At 39.4% G+C, this 20,532-nt stretch overlaps 1 protein-coding gene and 1 pseudogene across 2 annotated transcripts in view; one reads left to right on the forward strand and one right to left on the reverse strand.

Annotated features, from left to right (window-relative positions):
• Positions 1–11,847, reverse strand: part of STK38 (serine/threonine kinase 38) — a 37,898-nt gene extending 26,051 nt beyond the window's left edge. The window contains exons 1-3 of one of the 2 annotated variants that reach the window (XM_054569284.1): positions 11,545–11,847; positions 7,663–7,795; positions 173–224 (exon numbers count right to left, since the gene is read on the reverse strand). In XM_054569284.1, coding sequence (XP_054425259.1) covers positions 173–224; positions 7,663–7,793 — 183 coding nt within the window. In that variant the 5' untranslated portion in view covers positions 7,794–7,795; positions 11,545–11,847. Of the gene's footprint in view, positions 1–172; positions 225–7,662; positions 7,799–11,544 lie in introns of both variants that reach the window. The other variant, XM_054569283.1, reaches the window with a different exon arrangement.
• On the forward strand, positions 6,147–6,426 carry LOC129067417 (40S ribosomal protein S27-like; annotated as a pseudogene).
• Positions 11,848–20,532: the final 8,685 nt, after the last annotated feature.

The raw sequence follows: 20,532 nt of genomic DNA on the forward strand, positions 1-20,532 counted from the left end.
TAATAATTAACTTCTCCCTCTGCATGAACACCCAAATCCAGAAGCACACCATCCCTCCTAGGTTTCTGTCACTGAGCCAAAGCCTTCCCCATGCACTAAGACTAGCAACTTGCTGAACAAGATATGACCTGCCATGCTGGGTTTCAAGGAAAAAAATGCTGATTTTAATTACCTCTTCATCTTTTAGGCCTTCTTCTTCCATCACTTTTTCTAACTTCTTTTGTCTAAAAATAAATAAAGACATGTGAAATAACATTTGAATGGTAATTTTCTGGAAGGTCTATACAAATATTAAAATTATTCTTTTAATGACAAAAACAGGTAAATCTTAAAAGATCTCATTAAAGCAATAAATTACAGTTACTAAGACAACTGAAAATTCCTACCATTCTTGTTAGTTTTACATTTTGAAACAGACTGTATAAGATGTTACTGCAACAAAGAATCTTATTTTGAAATGAAAAGTTCTCTTTTTTTTTTCCCCCCTGGCAGAACTGTATTTCCTCCTTAACAAACCACAAAACAGCTGGTGTTTGATAACCTCTTATATCAGGGTGTTTCTCTCCCTCTCCCTGACTGAAATCTACTTCCTTTATTTTCACACCCTCCTCCTCCCTGCCACAAAGAATAATAAACAACAAAGGTAAAAGGCAAAATTTAGATATTCTAGAGACGTAGCTGGTATCACTACAAAACTTAAGAACTCTAAATCCTTGGAGTACTGAATTACAGAAACTGTATTCAAAAATATTTTTGGCCCTGACTGGTATGGCTCAGTGGGTTGGGTGGCCACCCCACTAACCAAAAATTCAGTTCAATTCCTGGTCAGGGCTCATGGCCAGGTCCCTGGTTGGAGGCATGTGAAAGGCAACCTATCTCTGTTTCTCTCACACATAGATGTTTTCTCTCTCTCTCTCTCTCTCTTCGAGAGAGAGAGAGAGAGAGAGAAAGAAAGAAAGAAAGAAAGAAAGAAAGAAAGAAAGAAAGAAAGAAAGAAAGGAGAAGGAGAAGAAGGAGAAGAAGGAGAAGAAGGAAAAGAAGGAGATTTTGCCTGAGCCAGTGTGGCTCAGTTGGTTGTAGCATCGTCCTGTAGACCAAAAGGTCGCAGGTTCAATTCCTTGTCAGGGCACATACCCAGGTTGCAGGTTAAATCCCCGCTAGGAGCATGTATGAGAAGGCAACTGATTTATGTTTCTTTCTCTTTCTTTCTCAGGTGCACTATCTCTCACTCTCCCTCCTTCTCCCTACCGCCCAAAGCAGTGAAAAAAATGTTTTGGGGGGGGGGGGGGATAAAAATTTTTTTAAGAATATTTTTGATCTACAGTCTCATACTGATTTGATTATGCCAAAAGAAACAATTAAAACTTCCTTATAACATTTATTTATTCAGCATAATAAATGAAAGCACACAGACCAGAATCTCCCCTCCACTACTTATCAGCATTCGAGAAGACAGGCATTGTGAGCAGGGCAGGGAAGAATAAGGGCACGTGAAATAAAAGCATGTAGTTTAGTGTGGCTGAGGCACACAGCACTTCTGTGCGTGCCTGGCTCTTAATGTGTAGCTGTCTAAGAACTAACAGAGGCTTGTGCACAAAAAGTGATGTGATGAGGTTTCTATTTTAGAATGGCAGCCAGCAGTAATGAGCTAATGGACTGGCAGGAAAAGCAACTGACAGACTGAGACAAATTTAAAGCTATCCAAAGGATTCAGATGTGCAGCAAAGATCTAGAACTAGGGCTGAATACCTAGAATGAAGTGAATAGAACTCCTGTAAAGTTGACCAACTGGCAGTAGGAACCAAGGGAAAAGTCTTAGAATTTTTTGTGTGAAAGGACAATAATGCCACTCACCAAGACAGGAAACACAGAGATGAACATGGAAAGATGATGAGTCTCATCATCAGGACGTTTATGATGAAACCTAGTGCTCTACCGTACATGGAACAGTGCCAAAGTAACATATCACAAGAGAAATATGAGAGATTATAAAGGCATTCTTCACATGAGGCACATACAAACAAAATGAAAGTTTGTATTACAACCTGGTCTCAGCATTTACTAGCCCAAGACTTATTATTATTTCAAACCACTTATCATACATTAGCCATATACTCAAAATAAAATGTTTTCTTTATCAATTGTCTCACATCATTAAAATTCTGGGTTTTTTGTAGGTGTCTATGTTTCTCCCCGTATCAAAAAGTCATTTCTGACAGTTCTAATTTTAGTTTACTTACTACTTCAGTAAATCCTGCCAATAACTGTTCTTTTATATAATTTTTTAATTTCCTAGGAATAATAAAACCTATAATCATCTTATCAAATTGTATCAACAAACCCAAAACCAAGTATCAACTCCTGTCCAAAAGAGAAGGCAGTAAACCCAGACTGCTGTAGCTCAGTGGGCTGAAGATCCTCCTGCAAACCGAAAGGCCTGTTGGATTCCAGGTTGGGGCACGTGCCTGGGTGGCAGGCCAGGTCCCCAGCTGGGGATGCACAAGAGACAGCTGATCATTGTTTCTCTCACACAACAATGTTTCTCTCCCTCTCCTTCTCCTTCCCTTCTCCTCTCTAAAAATAAATAAAATATTTTTCTAAAAAAAGAGGGCATTAAATAAAAAAGATTAACAAGGAAATACTTATTTGGAAATGCTTAAAGTATCCGCTGCTTTTTAATTTTATTTAATTTTTTTAATCCTCACCTGAGGATATGTTTTTTATTGATTTGAGAGTGAGAAACGTCGATATGAGAGAGAAACATGGATCGGATGCCTCCTGCTTGTGCCTGACCCAGCAGGGATTAAACCCACAACTTAGGTATGTGTCCGGACCCAGAATCAAACTCAAAATCTTTTTGGGGTACCGGAGAACACGCCAACCAACTGAGCTGGCTGGCTGCCTTTTTTTTTTTAATTAAAAATACTGGTGATTTGAGGACAACAAAAATTACCAAAAACGAACATTCTAACTCTCTTATATGTCTAACATTCTCTTCTTATTGTCTTTTGATTAATTTGGTCTTAAGAAAAACAAAAACCACAAAAGCTTTTGGAAGTTCTTTCCATCTTAAGAATCCCCCCTCCAGAAAGCAATGGTTTCAACCCATTTTAGGGTACAATCAGTGCAAAGCACAATGTAACATGTTAATAATGTAAATAAAACCATGCTCATCTTGTTCCTGGGGAATCTGATACACAGGGCAGAGCCAGAAGTATTAGAAACCAACTGACTATTATCAACTAAAACAAGTGACTTAAGACTCATAAGCATTTGCTTTGTAACTATACAACTCCAGAGGCTTAGATTTCACTCAGCTAGAGATATACTGTGCAAATTTATCTTTTAATTCCCCAAGATCCTAATAACTGGTACTGTGCAAGCACTTGTCCCAGTGAACAGCAGCTAGCCACCACCAGCTAAGACATGTTTGCTAGTCTGCATACAGATCTATATATTTAAGGTCAAATCATATATCCCACGTAAATTATGATTTACATCCTTATTAAGAACATGGATGCAAAAATCCTTGTCAAAATATCAATATGCTGAATCCAGCAACATATAAAAAGAGTAATATGTTATGAGCAAGTGTTTTTTTAACCTCCCGAATGCAAGGTTAGTTTAATATTCAAAAATTAATCTATGTAATTCACCATATTAAAAGATTAAGGAGAAAAAACAATATAATCATTCCCAAGATGTGGAAAAAGCATTAACAAAATTTAACACCCACTCATGATTAAAAAACAAAAAAAACAACTCCCAGTCAAATAAGAACGTAAACCAACTTCCCCACTCTATAAAGGGCATCCTTGAAAAACCTAACATAATAATGAACAGTGAAATAGTGAGTGCTTCCCCCTTAAATTGGGAACAAAACAAAGATGGCTACTTCCACTAATATTGAATATTTTACCTGAAATTCCAGTCAATGCAATAAGGAAAGAAAAGAAAGCTGTATAGATTGATTGGAAAGAAGCAAAACTCTCTAAATATGACATGATTGTTTACATAGAAAATCCTAAGCAATCTACCAAAATAAGCAACTAGAATAAATAAATTAGCAAGTCACAGAACGTAAGGTCAATATACAAAATTCATTTATATTTCCGTATGCAACCTTTTTCATTTCATGGCACATATAAACTAATTACTAAATTCTATATACTATATTTTTTTGCCAATCTGACAAATAATAGGTATAATTTTGATTCATTCACACCAGACGGCTATTGTTGTGTTGCTTATTGTCATTTTTTTATTTAAATATCTAAGGGGAAAGAGGTCAGTGCTCCTGACTAAACTGTATGTTTTAAAAATTCTGGCAGCACACCAGTGTGCTGTGGTATACCAGTTGAAAATCGCTGCGCTGTAAAGCACTGGCCAGGTAGCTCAGTTGGTTAGAGCATCATCCTGATACGCTAAGGTTGCAGTTTCATTCCCTGGTCAGGGCACACAAAAGAATCAACCAATGAATGCATAAATAAGTGGAACAACAATCGATATATTCTTTTTCTTCCTTTTTCTCTCTCCCCCACCACCTTCTCTCCATATAAAGTCAATTTTACAAAATTGCTGTTATAGCAAAGCTGGGAAAAATGAAATTTTAAATATTCACTTACAATAGCACCAAAAAACCCCAAAGTACTAGGAAAAGATGAACAAAAGATGCACAAGCTCTCCTCCACACTAAAAACTACAAAACACTGCTGTGAAAAGTTAGACCTAACAAAATGGAAAAATATACCATACTCATACATCAGATGTCAATTCTCCCCTAGATTGATCTATAGATCCAATACAATTACAATCATAACTTCATCAGGCTTTTCTATAGAAATTCACAAACTCTAAAATTTATATGGAAATGCAAAGACCCTAAAACATTCAAAGCAAGCTTGAAAAACAAGGGGAGGAAAAGAACAAAGTTGAGGACTTACACTACCTGACTCCAAAACTTACCACAAAACAACAGTAATCAAGACAGCGTAATACTGGAATAGGAATAAATAGATCAATGAAATAGAACAGAGCGCCCAGAAATAGATACACACTTATGTGGTTTTAAATTTCAACAAAAATATCAAAGCAATTTAATGAGAGGAAAATAATCTTTACAAGTGGTGCTAAAATAACTAGATATTTATAAAAAGGAAAATAAATCTCAACCCCCATTTTATATCACACACTTATTAATTCAAGATGGGTCATAGTACTAAATATAAAAACTAAATCCATAAAACTTCCAGGAGAAAACATAGAAGAGTATCTTTATGACTTGAGATAGGCAGAGGTTTCTTAAAGGTCACAGAATGCAGTAACTGTTAAAAAAAAAAAAAAAAAAAAAGCCAGAATTGAAAATTTCTCATCTAAGAACATCACTAAGAAAATGAACAGAAAAGCCACAGACTGGGAGAAACCATTTACAAAGCATATATATGACAAAGGGCCAGTGTCTAAGATATATAAAGAACTCCTACAGCTCTATGGTCAAAAAATTTGATTAAATTTTCACAAGGAAAATATACACATGGCCAAAAAGCACATAAAAAAGAGTTCAGCATCATTAAAAATCAGGGAAATGCAAATTAAAACAATAGTGAATAAACATCCACAAGAATAGCTTAAGTTAAAAGAGTGACCACACAAATGTTAGCAAAAATGTAAAACAACTAGAACTCACATACATTGTTAGGATATTTTGGGAAAAAGTCTAGCAATTTCTCTCTTTTAATTATTTATTTATTTTTAGAGAAAGGGGGAGGGAGGAAGAGGGAGAGAAACATCACTGTGTGGTTGCCTCTCACACGCCCCCTACTGGGGACCTGGCCTGCAACCCAGGCATATGCCCTGACTGGGAATTGAACCTGTGACCCTTTGTTTCGCAGTCCAGCATGCAATCCACTGAGCCACACCAGCCAGGGCTCTAGTAATTTCTTTATAAAACTAAACATATATGCCTATGTATGTTTATGATGCAGCAATTCCACTCCTAAATTTACCTAAGAACTTAAATGTTCAAAAAAGATCTACAACAAATGTTATGGATAATAGGAACTTATTCAAAATAGCAAAAAACTGAAAAAGCCCAGATGTTTATCAACAGAAGACTGTATAAACAAACTGAGTTACAGTGAAAAAACAAAATGGGCTTTCTGGAGCTGACTACCTCCCCACGACAACATGCCTCTCGCTAAGGACCTCCTTCAGCCCAGAAGAGGAGCAAAGACACGAAGCGCCTAGTGCAGAGCCCCAATTCCTATTTCATGGATGTGAAATGCCCAAGATGCTATAAAGTCACCACCGTCTGCAGCCGTGCACAAATTGGAGTTTTGTGTGTTGGCAGCTTCACTGTCCTGTCAGCCTAGAGGAGGAAAAGCAAGGCTCACAGAAGGATGCTCCTTCAGAAAGAAGCAGCACTAAAAGCACCCAAATCAGGATGAGTTGGGAACCTTCCCAATAAACACATTCTGGATGCATTAAAAAAAAAAAAAATGGTTTACATCAGCAATATAAAGGAAGCAACTAATGATAAAATAGCAACATGAATGTATCTTGAAAACATTAGGCTGTGTGAAAGATGCCTTTCTCAAATGAGTAGTTACGATGTGAATCGGTTTACATGTCCCATTTGTATGAAATAGGTAAGGCCAATCAATGGTAAAAATCAAATCACAACAGTGGAGTGGTTGCCTGGGATTGAAGGAGCATTACCAGGAATGAAAGAACTTTCTGGGATAATGGCGATGTTTTGTCTTGATAGAGGTTTAAGTTATACAGGTGTATGCAATTGTCAAAACTCATCAAACAGTAACCCTTAAGACTACGCATTCATTGCATGCAAACTTTACTCCCTTAAAATATTTAACTCTAGTGTGTTGTACAAGCAGAAATATTCAGCAGTAAAGTATACTTACATCTGAAACACACCTTGAAGTACAGCAAAAAATTAAGATAATGAATGGATAGATGGATAGATACATGGATATATGATAAAACAACAAATGATAATTGTAGAATCTACATGATGCATTTATGGTATCTACTGTATGATTCTTTCAACTTATCTGCACTTTTGAATATTTTAATAAAATGCTGGAAATAAATTTTAATTATGAGTTACTACATGAACAGTATGCACCAGATCAATAGCAACAGCTGCTACTACCACCATTAACTAAATGATTATTATGTGTGAAGCACTTTAGTAGGTACTCACCTTTGTTACACCTAATCCGCACAACAATCCTCTCATCTTCCAGATGAGGGAACTGATACACAGAAAGACTAAAACTTATTCTAGCCTCATACAGCTACTAAAATGGTGAAGGGACAATTCTAAACCCAAGTCTGACTATATTAGAGCTGCTCTTTCCCTTAGATCACACTGCCTTGATGAACTCCAAGGATCTGGCCCAACTATTTTATACTACCATGGAATTTTGTGTTATTGACTCAGTAGACTATTTCTACTTATTGCAGGTTATAACAGCAAGGACTTTGGAAATCAATGACACTGTCATTCCACTCTAATGGGATGGGCTTTAGCATGGCTGCTGTCATTCTTGTCTCCTTTCAAAGATATTATGAAGATGCTTTATAATACCAGACATAAATGCCAAAATCATGGCACAATTTTCTTAAAACAAAATTCTTTACCTCATTTCTCGTTCTTCATGTTGAGCAATAAGGTTGCTATAAAAATTCTCCAGTGTCACTTTGGTCATTGTCACCCTTTCTTTTGTGTGGTTACTCATCGACGAACAAGGTGTTGACCCTGTCATTGCCATGGCTGCTAGAAACAAAGGAAAGAAAAGGTTTTAGTCTTGGAGTTAGAATCTACCAATTACACACTCTCCTACCATACTGGTGGGACTATAAATAAGTACAACTTTTCTGGAGGACAAACAAGTAAATAACACAACACTTGGTGAAAGTAAGTATATATTAATGTCCTATGACCCAGAAGTACCATCCCTAGGTAAAAGGCTAGAGAAATTGTCACTCAGGCTCTTAAGGGGACATACACAACTATGGGCATTGTAGAGAATGTTCATTATGCCATCATTTTGTTATTTTGTCATTTTGTTATTACTAGAAATAATTTGACTATCCCACAACAGAACTGATTAAATTATGGCAAAAGTCCTATAATGAAATAATATGCAGATAATTAAAATATGTTCAAGTGATTAATGTCAGGAAAATGTTTCCAATACAAGCAAAAAGAGTATATTATAAAACAGAACGTATACCATCTCAATTTTATGTGTTTACTATATGTGCACAGAATTATTAGAAATACATATATCAAAATGTTATTAGTTTAACTCTAGGCTGTGAGGAGAGAATAGATCACTTTATTCTTATTTATGCTTTCTACACTTTCTACATTTTCTTCAATAATCACGTACTATTACCATTAAGTTACCAATAATTTTTAAATTTATATTTTCTATAGTTTAAAAATATCTGACTAAAGGGTTCATCTGTAAGTATATATGTACTCTGACATGTCTATTTGAGAAATGTGCACTATCTGTTGGAGTTTACAAGTTCAAACAAAGACCCATGATGGAAATATTATTACAAAGAAAAAAACTGAAGCATAATTTTAGTGATGGAAGATACCATAGAAACAAGGCACCCTAGGTTCCTAGTTGTTCATATGAAAGCCAATACTAACACAAGTTTAAATAGCTGATAGAACATTTTTTACTATATTTAAATTTCATTTTCCCCCAGAAATTTCTGCCAACCTACATTGTCACACTTGACCAGATTGCTCACTAGGCTTGACTTGCTCCAGCACTGGCAATAATACTCAATATTGTATCCTTATCATGTCTTCCTCCCATACAACCTGCCTCTAAGTCTCTCTTTTCATGCCAAAATAAAGCTGACTAAAAATCAGGAGGAGCCAAGGTCCATTTTCAAAGGTAGTGCATTTTCTGAAAAATTTTCTGAAGGTTCTCCTCTTAATACTTTAGCAGCTTTTTTTGTTTTGTATAGCAAACTAAGGCCATAAAGGAATGTGCAAACAGTTGTTATTACTAAGAAAAAAGACAACATTAAACAATTTTCTAAAATGATACTCAGGGGGAAAAAAACAAACACTAATCCTTTCAGAGCTCAGAGGTTCAAAATCAAGGCTCTGCTTCAGAGTCAAACATCTTGATTCATAATGTGCCAAAATGATTAGTAACCACAAATTCAAGACATTGAACTCAGCTCTACTTTATTATAAAATGTTATTTTTTTCATGGAAAGTTTCTGCTAATACCAGAGCAAACTCAAGTGTTTTTAGGATATCAGAATTTACAAAAAAAAAACCTAAAAGAACAAAAAAAACCCAACCCTCTGTTTGGTTTATAAAGCTTGGGTGTGGTTCCTTATTTGTCAGCCTGTACCCTCTCTCCACCCACAATGAAAACCACATGCACTCTAAGTTTGGTGAAGAAATTTTAAAACCAGATTTAAAAACAAGTCTGAAGCAAGTAAGCACTTTGTACTCCACTCCTCCCTTGTCTGAAATCTCTGGCTACCCCTTATACATTTTAACAACTGGAATTACTTCAACCTAAAAAATACAGCAACTAGACAGAGTTTAATTAAGCCTGAGACAAATAGTGCCTTACATATAACAGATGGTTAATAAATGTAAGTGAACAAGTGACTGATTTTTCAGTTGTCAACAAAACTAAAAGAACAAAATTACATTTACATTGATGAGTGTATAAAAATTGGGGGGGTTGTGACCCATTTAAGTCACTAGTATGACTTACTAAACTTTTAAAAAGAGCAACAGGTTAAATTCACTCAAAGATGCTTATGTAGTAGGTCAAGTTTTCAAGCAGAATGGCTTTTGACCTTCAAGTAGTCTCTAATGTAAGGCAAAGACTACTCTGTCTTCTTTTTGACCTTTCATCAAAACCTCCTCCTGCTCTTCATCCCCATAAAAGAGTTGGTCTAATTCTCAAAACCTTTCATTGAAAGATACAATGACTCTTGCCCTATATCAATTAATACGTTCACTGGGTCACACAAACACTTTTTATAAGACATGATTTTCCCTCATGTTTTTGATAATCAAAGCCTTGATGCCCTGATCTAAAGACCATTGGAGGTCCTTATTCTATTTGTTTCATTCTCCAACTCTGCAGAATTAAGGAATAACAGGTAGGTGAGAAATTCTTACAAGTTTTAAAACATTAACAAAAGAACATGATTCTTGTAAGTCAGGGGCAGGCACTACAATCACAAAAGGAGATCAAATGAAAACCATTGTTTTATTCAATATAGAGATTTATACCTGATTGACTTTACAATGGTACTGTTATCTCTATAAATACCTCTTCTCTTAACAATTCTTTATTTACTTCTTTGTGACTGGACAATTCAATATCTTTCATTTGGACAATTCAACACTGGGGTTAAGACGATTCCTTGAGTCACCCACCTAGTTTCTCTTACTAAACTGTAAGCCACTGGAAAGCAAGTATCCTGTCTTACCTACTCTTAATATCCTTCTCCCGTCTCTTGCGCAATGCTATGCACTTAGTGAGCACCTTATAAAAAGATTACTAGGAAAACACTCATGTTTATGTCCATTACTAGAAATTTAGAATGGGCGGGGGGGGGGGGTGTGTGTGTGTGTGTGTGTGAGAGAGAGAGAGAGAGAGAGAGCGCGAGAATGGTTTTCTATACAGAGCTGGAGGATAAAGTTCCCATGCTCTTACCGGGAAGCTGATACCTGGTTGGGGTCGAGTGGAGCCTATAACTGTGATGGTTGTTTTATGTTCAGGACTATTTCTAATTCAAGGCTAAGGTGACCTGAAAGGGAGAGGAAGCACAAGGTCTGCTTTACTCCAGCCTTCCTCTGTGCATTTCAAAAATACGTAGTTTCTCTTTGCGTCTTTTAATTAATTCAAAGTGCATCTGAGAGATCTGGTCTCTCTCCGAACCCTCGCGCATACTTTCTGACACAGACTTGCCTCTAAGTCCTTATCAACTTTCCTTTTTCACTCTCTTCTTAAAAGAGTTCTCACTAAATCTTCCTGTGATTTTGAGATCATCTGAAGCTCAGTACCCAAAGACTGACAATGGGGAAGGGGGCAGACTCAAAAGTACCACACCCAAAAGTGGGCTTTCGACATCTCTGCCTCACACTACAGCTCTTAGGTTCTTCGGCTCCAGTAAAAAGTAAAAGGAGGTGAAAACTGGTCATAAGCGAGATCTCGGAGGGGACTGAGAGACGGCAGCGAGCAGACTAAACTGGCGACAAGGAAAGAAGAGGGCCTGGCTCCCCGCCCCAACTGCACACGAAGAAAGAAAGAAAGGACGGGGTGGGGAACCTGGTGCTGAGAAACCGCGGAAAGGACGAACAAGGAGCCTCTGGAGACCGGGAGAGCAGCCGAGGGTCCGAGAGGGCAGGGCGGGAAGGAGGGCGCAGGCGGGAAGGGGTCAGCCCCAACGAGTCGGGAGGAGAGGAGAAGGGATAAGCCTGGGATGGACGGAAGACAGCGGCAGCAAGACACTCACCAGGGCCCCGACGGAGGCTGGGCTGCGGACGACGGACAGCCGCAGACGCCGGCCGGCCCGGAGGTCTCGACGTGCGGACAGAAACCCCAGCGGCAGCAGCCAGTCGGCCAGAGGAGGGGAGGGGACGGTTGAGGTGCTCTGAATTAGGGTACTAGGAGCGGTTGCGGGTGAGAACAACAGGAAGCTCCCCAACTGCCGGAAAAGACGGCAGCACGGAGGGGCCAACGCAGCCGGGCCCCCGCCGCGGAGAGGGGCTGGCGGGGAGGCCTGCGGCAGGGATGCGCAAGCGTAACTTCCCGGAGACGCGGCGGGGATACCAGGACTGCGCGTGCGTAGCCGCGCTCCACCCACCCCCACCTAACCAGAGCAGAGTCCATGCTGAGGGCAAGGCTGTGAGGTGGGGGGCGGTTCTAGGGTGGGAAAGGCCGCGGGGCGGGAGTTGGGGGGGCGGGGCCGGAGGCTCCCTTTGTGTTTTGTTTTTGAACTTTTTATTTTGAAATAATTAGACTTAAAAAGTTGCAAAATTAATACAAAGAGGTCCTGTATACCCATTAGCCATCCAGGTTCTCTTCCTTCAACGTCTTATAAGTAGACTACACTATCAAAACAAGGAAATTGACATTGGCACAATTCAATTAACTAGACCAATACAATTAATTAGATTACAGACCTTACTCGGATTTAACCAGTTTGGCATGCACTCATTTCTGCACATACACTCGCGCGTGCCCACGCCCAACTGCAGTTCTGTGTTTTTGTGCCCTGTCCCTCCCCCGATTTTTAAGCATTGTAGCACAGCTCTGATGGAGCCCTTGATCCCACCTACTCTTCATTCAAGTAATGATTTAACATGCCTTACTTTGGGATCAGGCTAGCTCTCATTGGTTTGGATAAGGGCCACTGGAGGGCGTCCCATTGAGCACAGAACAGCCTGCTTTCCAAGGCTACTCAGCCACGTCTGTACAACCCATTGGGGCAAAGAGGTTCAAAGTTTACTTAGCCTTTGGGCACTCATTCTTTGAGAAAGGAGCACAGTGCCCTAAACATCCTGGAAACAAAGATGGCCCCTGCCAACCTTGAAAGGGGCCATCTAAGGAGTGAAAGAAGCATGTGTGTACGTCATTTTTTAGGATATTTTGTGATATTATGGTGCTCTCTCTCATGTAACTGTGAGACCACGGGTCTTTGTTTTATGCTTCAAGCTTGGGGTCCCAGGCTTTGTTTCCATAATGGTCTTGAAAACATAGGCCTTCCTTGACTTCTTTCATGTTACTAAACTTCAAAGCTGAGTTTCCTTTTGCCTACTCTCATACAGAGACCACCTCACCTTTCATTGTCTCTCCCCAGAGACCCTTCTCCCTCAAAGCCTTCTTTCAAAGTTCTAGCCATCCTTAAGGACTTAATTACAGTGCAAGATGTTTGCATAGAGCTTCACAGTTTACAAACCCGCTTTCACTCATTTTTATCTCAGTTGACCCTCACAGATCTTGGGCAGGTTATATAATATGAGTATTTTTAGGGGGAGGTTTATTCAATTTTTCAAATTTATTTTTAAATTATAGTTGACATATTAGTTTCAGGTGTACAACGTAGTGGATGGACATTTGTGTACCTCATGATGTGATCATCACAATAAGTCCAATAACCATTGTCACCATATGCAGCTATTACAATATTATTGACTATATTCCCTATGCTGTACACTGCATGTCCATGACTTAATTTATAACTGGCAGTTTGTATTTCTTAACCCCCTTCATCTTTTTTGCCCATTCCTCAACCCTTCTACTCTGGCAGCATCAGTTTGTTTTCTCCGTGAGTTTGTTTCTATTTTATTTTGCTTGTTCATTTGTTTTGTTTTTTACACTCCACATATAGGTGAAGTCATACAGTATTTGTCTTTCTCTGTCCAATTTAGGATGAGTTTTTACAGATAACTTAACACTCAGGGAACCACAACGATTCTCCTAAATTCTCACAGTTAGTAAGCAAGTAGCAAAGGAGTAAACCCTTTTTCCTGACTGCTAAAACAATGTTCTTTCTGCTTTCCACTTTCCTCCCTCTAAAGCCCAGTTTAAACTTTATCTTCTCCTTGGAGCCTTCACAGTTTCAGAAGAGGGATTTCATTATCTGCTGTCTATATTCCTATATTGATTTATCTATACGTCAACTCTAATAACTACTAGAGTTTTCCTCAAAATAGCCCAACCAGAATATGCTGCTCTCTCTCTGCATGGATGCAAACAATGACATTTTACCATCACTTCAATAAGTGTAGTGGACATTTGTCATTCTTTTTGACTGCCTGAATCCCTCTCATGTGTTTCCCACTTCTCACTAAAACTAGAAATTCCAAATATCCACTCTCCTTGATTCCTTTGCAGCTAGGGAGCGGGCACAAAACCTAAGTGCCACCAATCACTTACAGCCACCCCAGACTGTGACTTGGAACTGAGGCTGATCTGATCCTATTTTCAGAACTTGGCATCATTTGCCTTACTCCGGTACCAGTGTCGTCAGGTTTTGCCTTTATTTAAATGTTGACATTTTGTTCATCGTGGAATTTTTGCATTAAAATTATTTTTAATATTGCAATAAAATATCTTTTTTAATGATTTTTTAATTTATTGGTTTGAGAGAGACTTCAATATTTTTTTTACCACTTATTTATGCATTTATTGGTTGAGTCTGGTATTTGTCCTGACTGGGGATTGAACCCACAACTCTGGCATATTGGGATGAAACCCTAACCAGCTGAGCTATCCAGCCAGGGCCTGCAATGAAATATCTTGATTACTGAGTTATTTGTTGCATTCATAAATCTTGTACCAAGGCGAATGTCTTGCTTTCCTCACCCTCCTCCAAGTCCTGGAGGGATCGCTCTGAAACTGTTCTGCAGAGAGTGGTGGCTGCTCCAAACAATTTCTAAATTGACCAGACTGTGTCAGCTTTTAATTTCTTTATCCAGACCCGAGCACATGCTTATTGATTTTAGAGAGAGGGGAAGGGAGGATGAGAGAGGGAGAGAAACATCAATGCAAGAGAGAAACATTGATGGATTGCCTCTCATATGCTCCCCCGACTGGGGACCAAAACCCACAACTCAGGCATGTGCTCTGTCTGGGAATTCAACCCCCAACCTTTCGGTTTATGGACCGATGCTCCAACCATCTGAGCCACACCAGCCAGGGCAGTACTCACCTGTTTTATGCTCTGTAATGAAAGCAGGCAAGAAAGCAAGTGGCTGAGAATGAATAAAGTATATATATTACCTTGCTGTTCTCTTTTAATCTAACTTGCTAATATAAAAAGAGAACTAACATTTAGCAGGACCCTTATTAATTAACTTCTAGTTAATGGAAACACTGAACAGAGTCAATTCCTTTATATTTTCTATATTGCCAACCTATCTGGTCACACTTGGCCACATTCTTTTTTTAACACTTTTATGGGTGGAGGAAGAGAAAGAGGTGTCTTGCTCCCCTCACCTTATAGCATATTATCTCTGCATTTATATAATTACAGCATAATTCACCTAATCCAAGCTTCCCAATTTTATAACAAATTTCTGTAAACATATCTTGGAAAAGACCTTTTTTATAATATACTAAGTTATTCTTCATCCCCATAGAACTTGAGTTCCTTGGTTTGAATATTAGCACTTTATCGTCTTGCTCTTTTCCCCAGTTTCAGACCCACTAGCCTTTCCCTTCTCTTTCAACACTGCCCAAAATTGTTCTTTCTCCCAAAGGAATCGCCTGCTTATCCTCCATCAGGCTGACCTTCGATTGCTTCGCCAGCAGAAGCTCAATCTGTCAGTAAAGAGGACTGTCCTCTAAAGGACAGTCAGTGCGTGTTCCGCCCATTAGGGCAATGACATCAGTGCTTCTCAAACTTGAACGTGCATACAAATTTTCTATGATTCAATTAAAATACAGATTCTGATTCAAAAGGTAGGGGGAGAGCTGAGATCCTGTACATCAACCAAGCTAACAGGTGATGCTAATGCTGCTGGTCCATGTGCTACACTTGAAGTAGCAAAGAACTTGATCTAAGTGTAAAATAAGGAGGGACAAATCATCCTTGTTCCACCAGCCCTCAGTCCCTACCAGAACCAGACATCGATGAGTCCAATGAGGCACCTTGGGCACAACACCGAAGGAGGCATTCAAGCGCAGGTGGTGCATCCCCTGAACTTGCACGACCCTGTGAGTGGGCGCCTCACAAAGTGCATCCCAGGCACCTCGCTTACCCGTCCTCATGCCTGCCATGGTCACTGCCAAGTAACACTTTGGCTGGTATCCCTCCAGATTACTTTCTAATACACACATGAACACATACGGGATTATATTGTATATGATCATACTATACATAACTGTACCTACCATGTACAATATTGTACTCTTATTATGAGTCCACTTATATCTAAGTTACACTATTTTTAAGTCCTCAAGCTTTGATAATTTAATCTTACCAAATTCATTTAATAATCCTGTTTCTCTAATATATACATAGTTGCTTTCTCTGAGTGAAAGAATTATGAATGGTTATTATTTTCTTCTTTATACTTCTCTGTACTTTCCAAATTTTTCATATTGGAACCACATAACTTTTCATTTATTGTTTGTTATCAAAGTGCTACATGTATGGACCTGAAAAAGACTAAATGACCTAGAAATAGGAACAATAAACAGCAGTTGCAACTGGACTCACTCTGCAGAAGCAGCTTCTTCCAACACTTGTAGTTGTTTCTTCTGCTACCTACCTCCTTGTTTCTAAATAATATTGCTATTTCTTAAGTTATCCATTTTAGATATTTTTAATGTCCTCCATGAAGATGAGGATTTAACTCGCACCACAACTTCCACATAAGTTCTTCCACCACCACCATTCTCCCTAAATCAATATTCAGTGTTTACAATTAAGCCAAGCAGGACAGAAAAATTATGATCTTCTTGTACCGCTCTGTTTTCCTCAGAGTTAACAATTCCTTTTATTTTTTTTTCCCCTTGTGTAGTTTTGTTTTAAGGTATCTATCACTGATTTATCTGTAAGCTTTCTGCCAGACCAGAAAACTTTTCTCAGATTATGGTCAAACTCATGGTCTACCACCCCCATATTTTTTCTCTAGGGTCATCCTTCTGGAACTTTCTATATTTGTCAGAGTTCTCCACAGAAACAAAACCAATAGGAGATGTATGTATATATATAAGGTAGGGCAAAAGTAAGTTTACAGTTGATCATATGGAAAATAATACAACAACTAATAAATAATCCAAGAATAAACTCTGTATTTCATGTATTCACAACTGTAAACCTACTTTTGCTACACTCAGAAATTATTTTTTTCTTTCTCTATTGTTATTTTATTTATATTTCTAATTACACTTCATTGGTTATGCTATTACAGTTGTCCCAATTTTTCCCTCTTTGCCACCCTCCACCTGGCACCCCACATCAGGCAATCCCCACACCATTGTTCATGTCCCCGGGTCATGCATATACGTGCTTTGGCTACTCCATTCCCTATACTGTACTTTACATCCACATGGCCTTTCTGTAACTACATATTAGTGCTTCTTAATCCCCTCACCTCTTCACACATTCCCCCTCGCTCCCCTCCCATCTGGCAGCCATCAAAACCCTCTCCGTGCCCATGATTCTGTCTCTGTTCTTTTTCTTTGCTTAGTTATTTTTTTTTGTATTCAATTGTTGATAGATATGTATTTCTTCCCATTTTATTGTTCACAGTTTTGATCTTCTTTTCCTTAAATAAATCCCTTTAACATTTCATATAATAATGGTTTGGTGAGGATGAACTCCTTTAGTTTTTTCTTGTCTAGGAGGCTCTTTACTTGCCCTTTGACTCTAAATGATATCTTTGCTGGGTAGAGCAATCTTGGCTTTAGGTCCCTACTTTTCATGACTTTGAGTATTTCTTGCCAATCCCTCCTAGCCTGCAAAGTTTCTTTTGAGAAATCAGTTGGCAGCCTTATGGGAACTCCCCTGCAGGTAACTCACTGCTTTTCCCCTTCTGTTTTTGAGATTCTCTATCTTTAACCTTTGGTGTTTTAATCATGATGTGTCTTGGAGTGGGCCTCTTTGCATCAGTCCTATCTATTCTCTGTGCTTTTTGGACTTGCATGTCTATTTCCTTAATCAAATTAGGGAAGTTTTCTTTCATTATATTTTCAAACAGATTTCCAATTCCTTGCCCTTTCTCTTCTCCTTTTGGCATCCTTATGATGCAAATTTTGGAAGACTTGCAGTTGTCCCAGAGGCTGCTTACACTATCGTCATTATTTTGGATTCTTTTTTCTTCTTCTTGTTCTGATTGTTTGTTTTTTGCTTCCTTATGTTCCAAATCATTGATTTGATTCTCGGCTTCATCCACTCTACTGTTGTTTTCCTGTAAATTGTTTTTCATTTCAATTAGTGTATCCTTCATTTCTGACTGCATCTTTTTTATGCTGTTGAGGTCCTCACTAAGTTCCTTGAGCATCCTTATAACCAGTGTTTTGAACTCTGCATCTGATAGACTTATTATCTCCATTTTATTTAGTTCTTTTTCTGGGGTTTTGATCTGTTCTTTCGTTTGATCCATGTTTCTTTGTCTCTTCATTTTGGCAGCCTCCCTCTGTTTGTTTCTATATCTAAAGTATAGCTGATATGACTCCCTGTCCTGGTAGTGTGGCCTAATGTAGTAGGTGTCCTGTAGGGTCCAATGGCACAGCCTCCTTTATCACCAAAGCTGGGTATTAGAGGCACGCCCTTTCATGCGGGCTGAGTACACCCTCCTGTTGTAGTTGAGCCTTGATTTCTGTTGGCAGGTCAATGGAAGGTATTTAGCCAGCCCAGTCAGCTGCAAGGACTGGCTGTGACCACTGACCACCAACTTCTACCCTCCATGGAAGATCAGCTATGGGAGATCAGGGTGCTGGTACTCTGACATGGTCGGTAGCTGTCCATTGAGTGTGCAGACTCGGGTTTCCCTGGTTGGTGCAGGCCAAGGTCAGCCCTTACTTGTATCCTGCCTGTAACCAAACTGTATGAGCTACAAAGCAATCTGCCCCTGACTGCTACTTGAGCTGAGCTTATAGGTTCTCATTCAAAGTTAAGCTGTGAATCTAGGCTGGCTGCTGCTAGTGCCAGGACTGGGACCACTTAGCAAGAGGTACAGGGGCTGGGGGCCCATTGAGGCTGGCTGTTGCTTGTTTGAGAAAATTTAGGAATTGTAAATCATGAGCTAAGACCAGCCATTCATATGGAAAAACCACTGTTAACAGCTTGGGTGGGCCTTAATTGGATGGGATGGAGCTTCAGGGGATCTCCAGGGTGGGGCAAACTGTGTTAGCCAGGTTGATTGAGTCTCAGAAATGGCACCTGCCTACCAGCTCTGTGGCTCTGTGGGAGGAAATTTCAGAAAAGGGACAATGGCCTCTGCCTGCATTTTTGTCCAAGAGAAAGCTGTCCCGCAGCTCTTGCCTTGATGTCAGATACTAAGTTCCTCCCTGCATTCCACTGGTGCCTTTCAAGCTGCTACCCCAGTGCTGGAGCACAGAGGGAGTGAGTCTGAGTAAGTCCATGTGTGGATTTTTTTAAGGGTAATTGCTTGGGATTCCAGAAGTTTCTTTCACTGAATCACTCTCCTCTGGTTTTTGCAGTCGGAAGTTATGGGGGCTTATCTTCCTAGCACCTGAACACTGGGCTGGGGTACCTGGTGTGTGGGTGGGATTCCTCAAGCCCAAGATATCCCTCCCATATTTTTATCCACCACAGGCAAATGTGGGACCAGCCTGTCAGTTCTGCATCTCCACCCCTCCTACCAGTGTGGATGGGTGTTCTTTCTTTCTTTCTTTCTTTCTTTCTTTCTTTCTTTCTTTCTTTCTTTCTTTCTTTCTTCCTTCCTTCCTTCCTTCCTTCCTTCCTTCCTTCCTTCCTTCCTTCCTTCCTTCCTTCCTTCTTTCCTTCCTTCCTTTCTTTTATATATGTATTTTGTTGATTATACTATTATAGTTGTCCCATTTTTTTCTCCCCTCCACCCTGCATCCCCCCTCCCACCAATATTAACACCCCCTTAGTTCAAGCCCATGGATTGTATATGTAAGTCCTTTGGCTTCTCCATTTCTTATACTATTCTCAACCTCCCCCTGTCTATTTTGTACCTACTCCCTGTACTTCTTCCCCTATTATCCTACCATCACCTCCCCTCTGATAACCCTCCATGTGATTTCCATTTCTTTGATTCTGTGCCTGTTGCATTCGTTTGTTTGGGTCCAACTTCTTTGGGAATCTCTAAGCTTCCTGAACTTCCTGGAAGTCTATTTCTTTGGCTAGATTGGGGAAGTTCTCCGTCTTTATATTTTCAAATAAGTTTTCAATCTCTTGCTCTTCCTCTTCTCCTTCTGGCACCCCTATGATTCGGATGTTGGAATGTTTAAAGTTGTCCCAAAGGTTCCTAAGCCTCTCCTCATTTTTTTGAATTCTTTTTTCTTCATTCTGTTCTGGTTGAATGTTCATCTCTCCCTTCTGCTCCAAATCATTGATTTGAGTCCCAGTTTCCTTCCCTTCATTGTTGGTTCCCTGTATATTTTTCTTTATTTCACTTTGCATTGCCTTTACTTTTTGTGACCATACTCAGCCATTTCTGTATGCATTCTGATTACCAGTGTTTTGAACTCGGCATATGATAAGTTGGCTATCTCGTTATTGTTTAGTTCTATTTTTGGTGCTTTGATCTGTTCTTTCATTTGGGCCATATTTCTTTGTCTCTGCGCACCTGTTATGTGGAAGGGGCAGAGCTTTAGGTATTCATCAGGGTGGGGAAACCCAGGTTGCTGCATTATGATGCTGTATGTGGAGGAGGGGTCCAAGAGGGAACAATGCCACTGGCTCAGCTCTCTGCCGGCTTGCAGCCACTCCCCCCGCTACCCACAAGTGGATAGGGCCCTTCTGATGCTGATTCCTGGGTGGGTGAGTTTGTGTATG

The sequence above is a fragment of the Pteronotus mesoamericanus genome, unplaced genomic scaffold (genome assembly GCF_021234165.1).
Source record: "Pteronotus mesoamericanus isolate MK-2021 breed Mesoamerican mustached bat unplaced genomic scaffold, CSHL_Meso_final contig_20, whole genome shotgun sequence".
Lineage (NCBI taxonomy): Eukaryota > Metazoa > Chordata > Mammalia > Chiroptera > Mormoopidae > Pteronotus > Pteronotus mesoamericanus.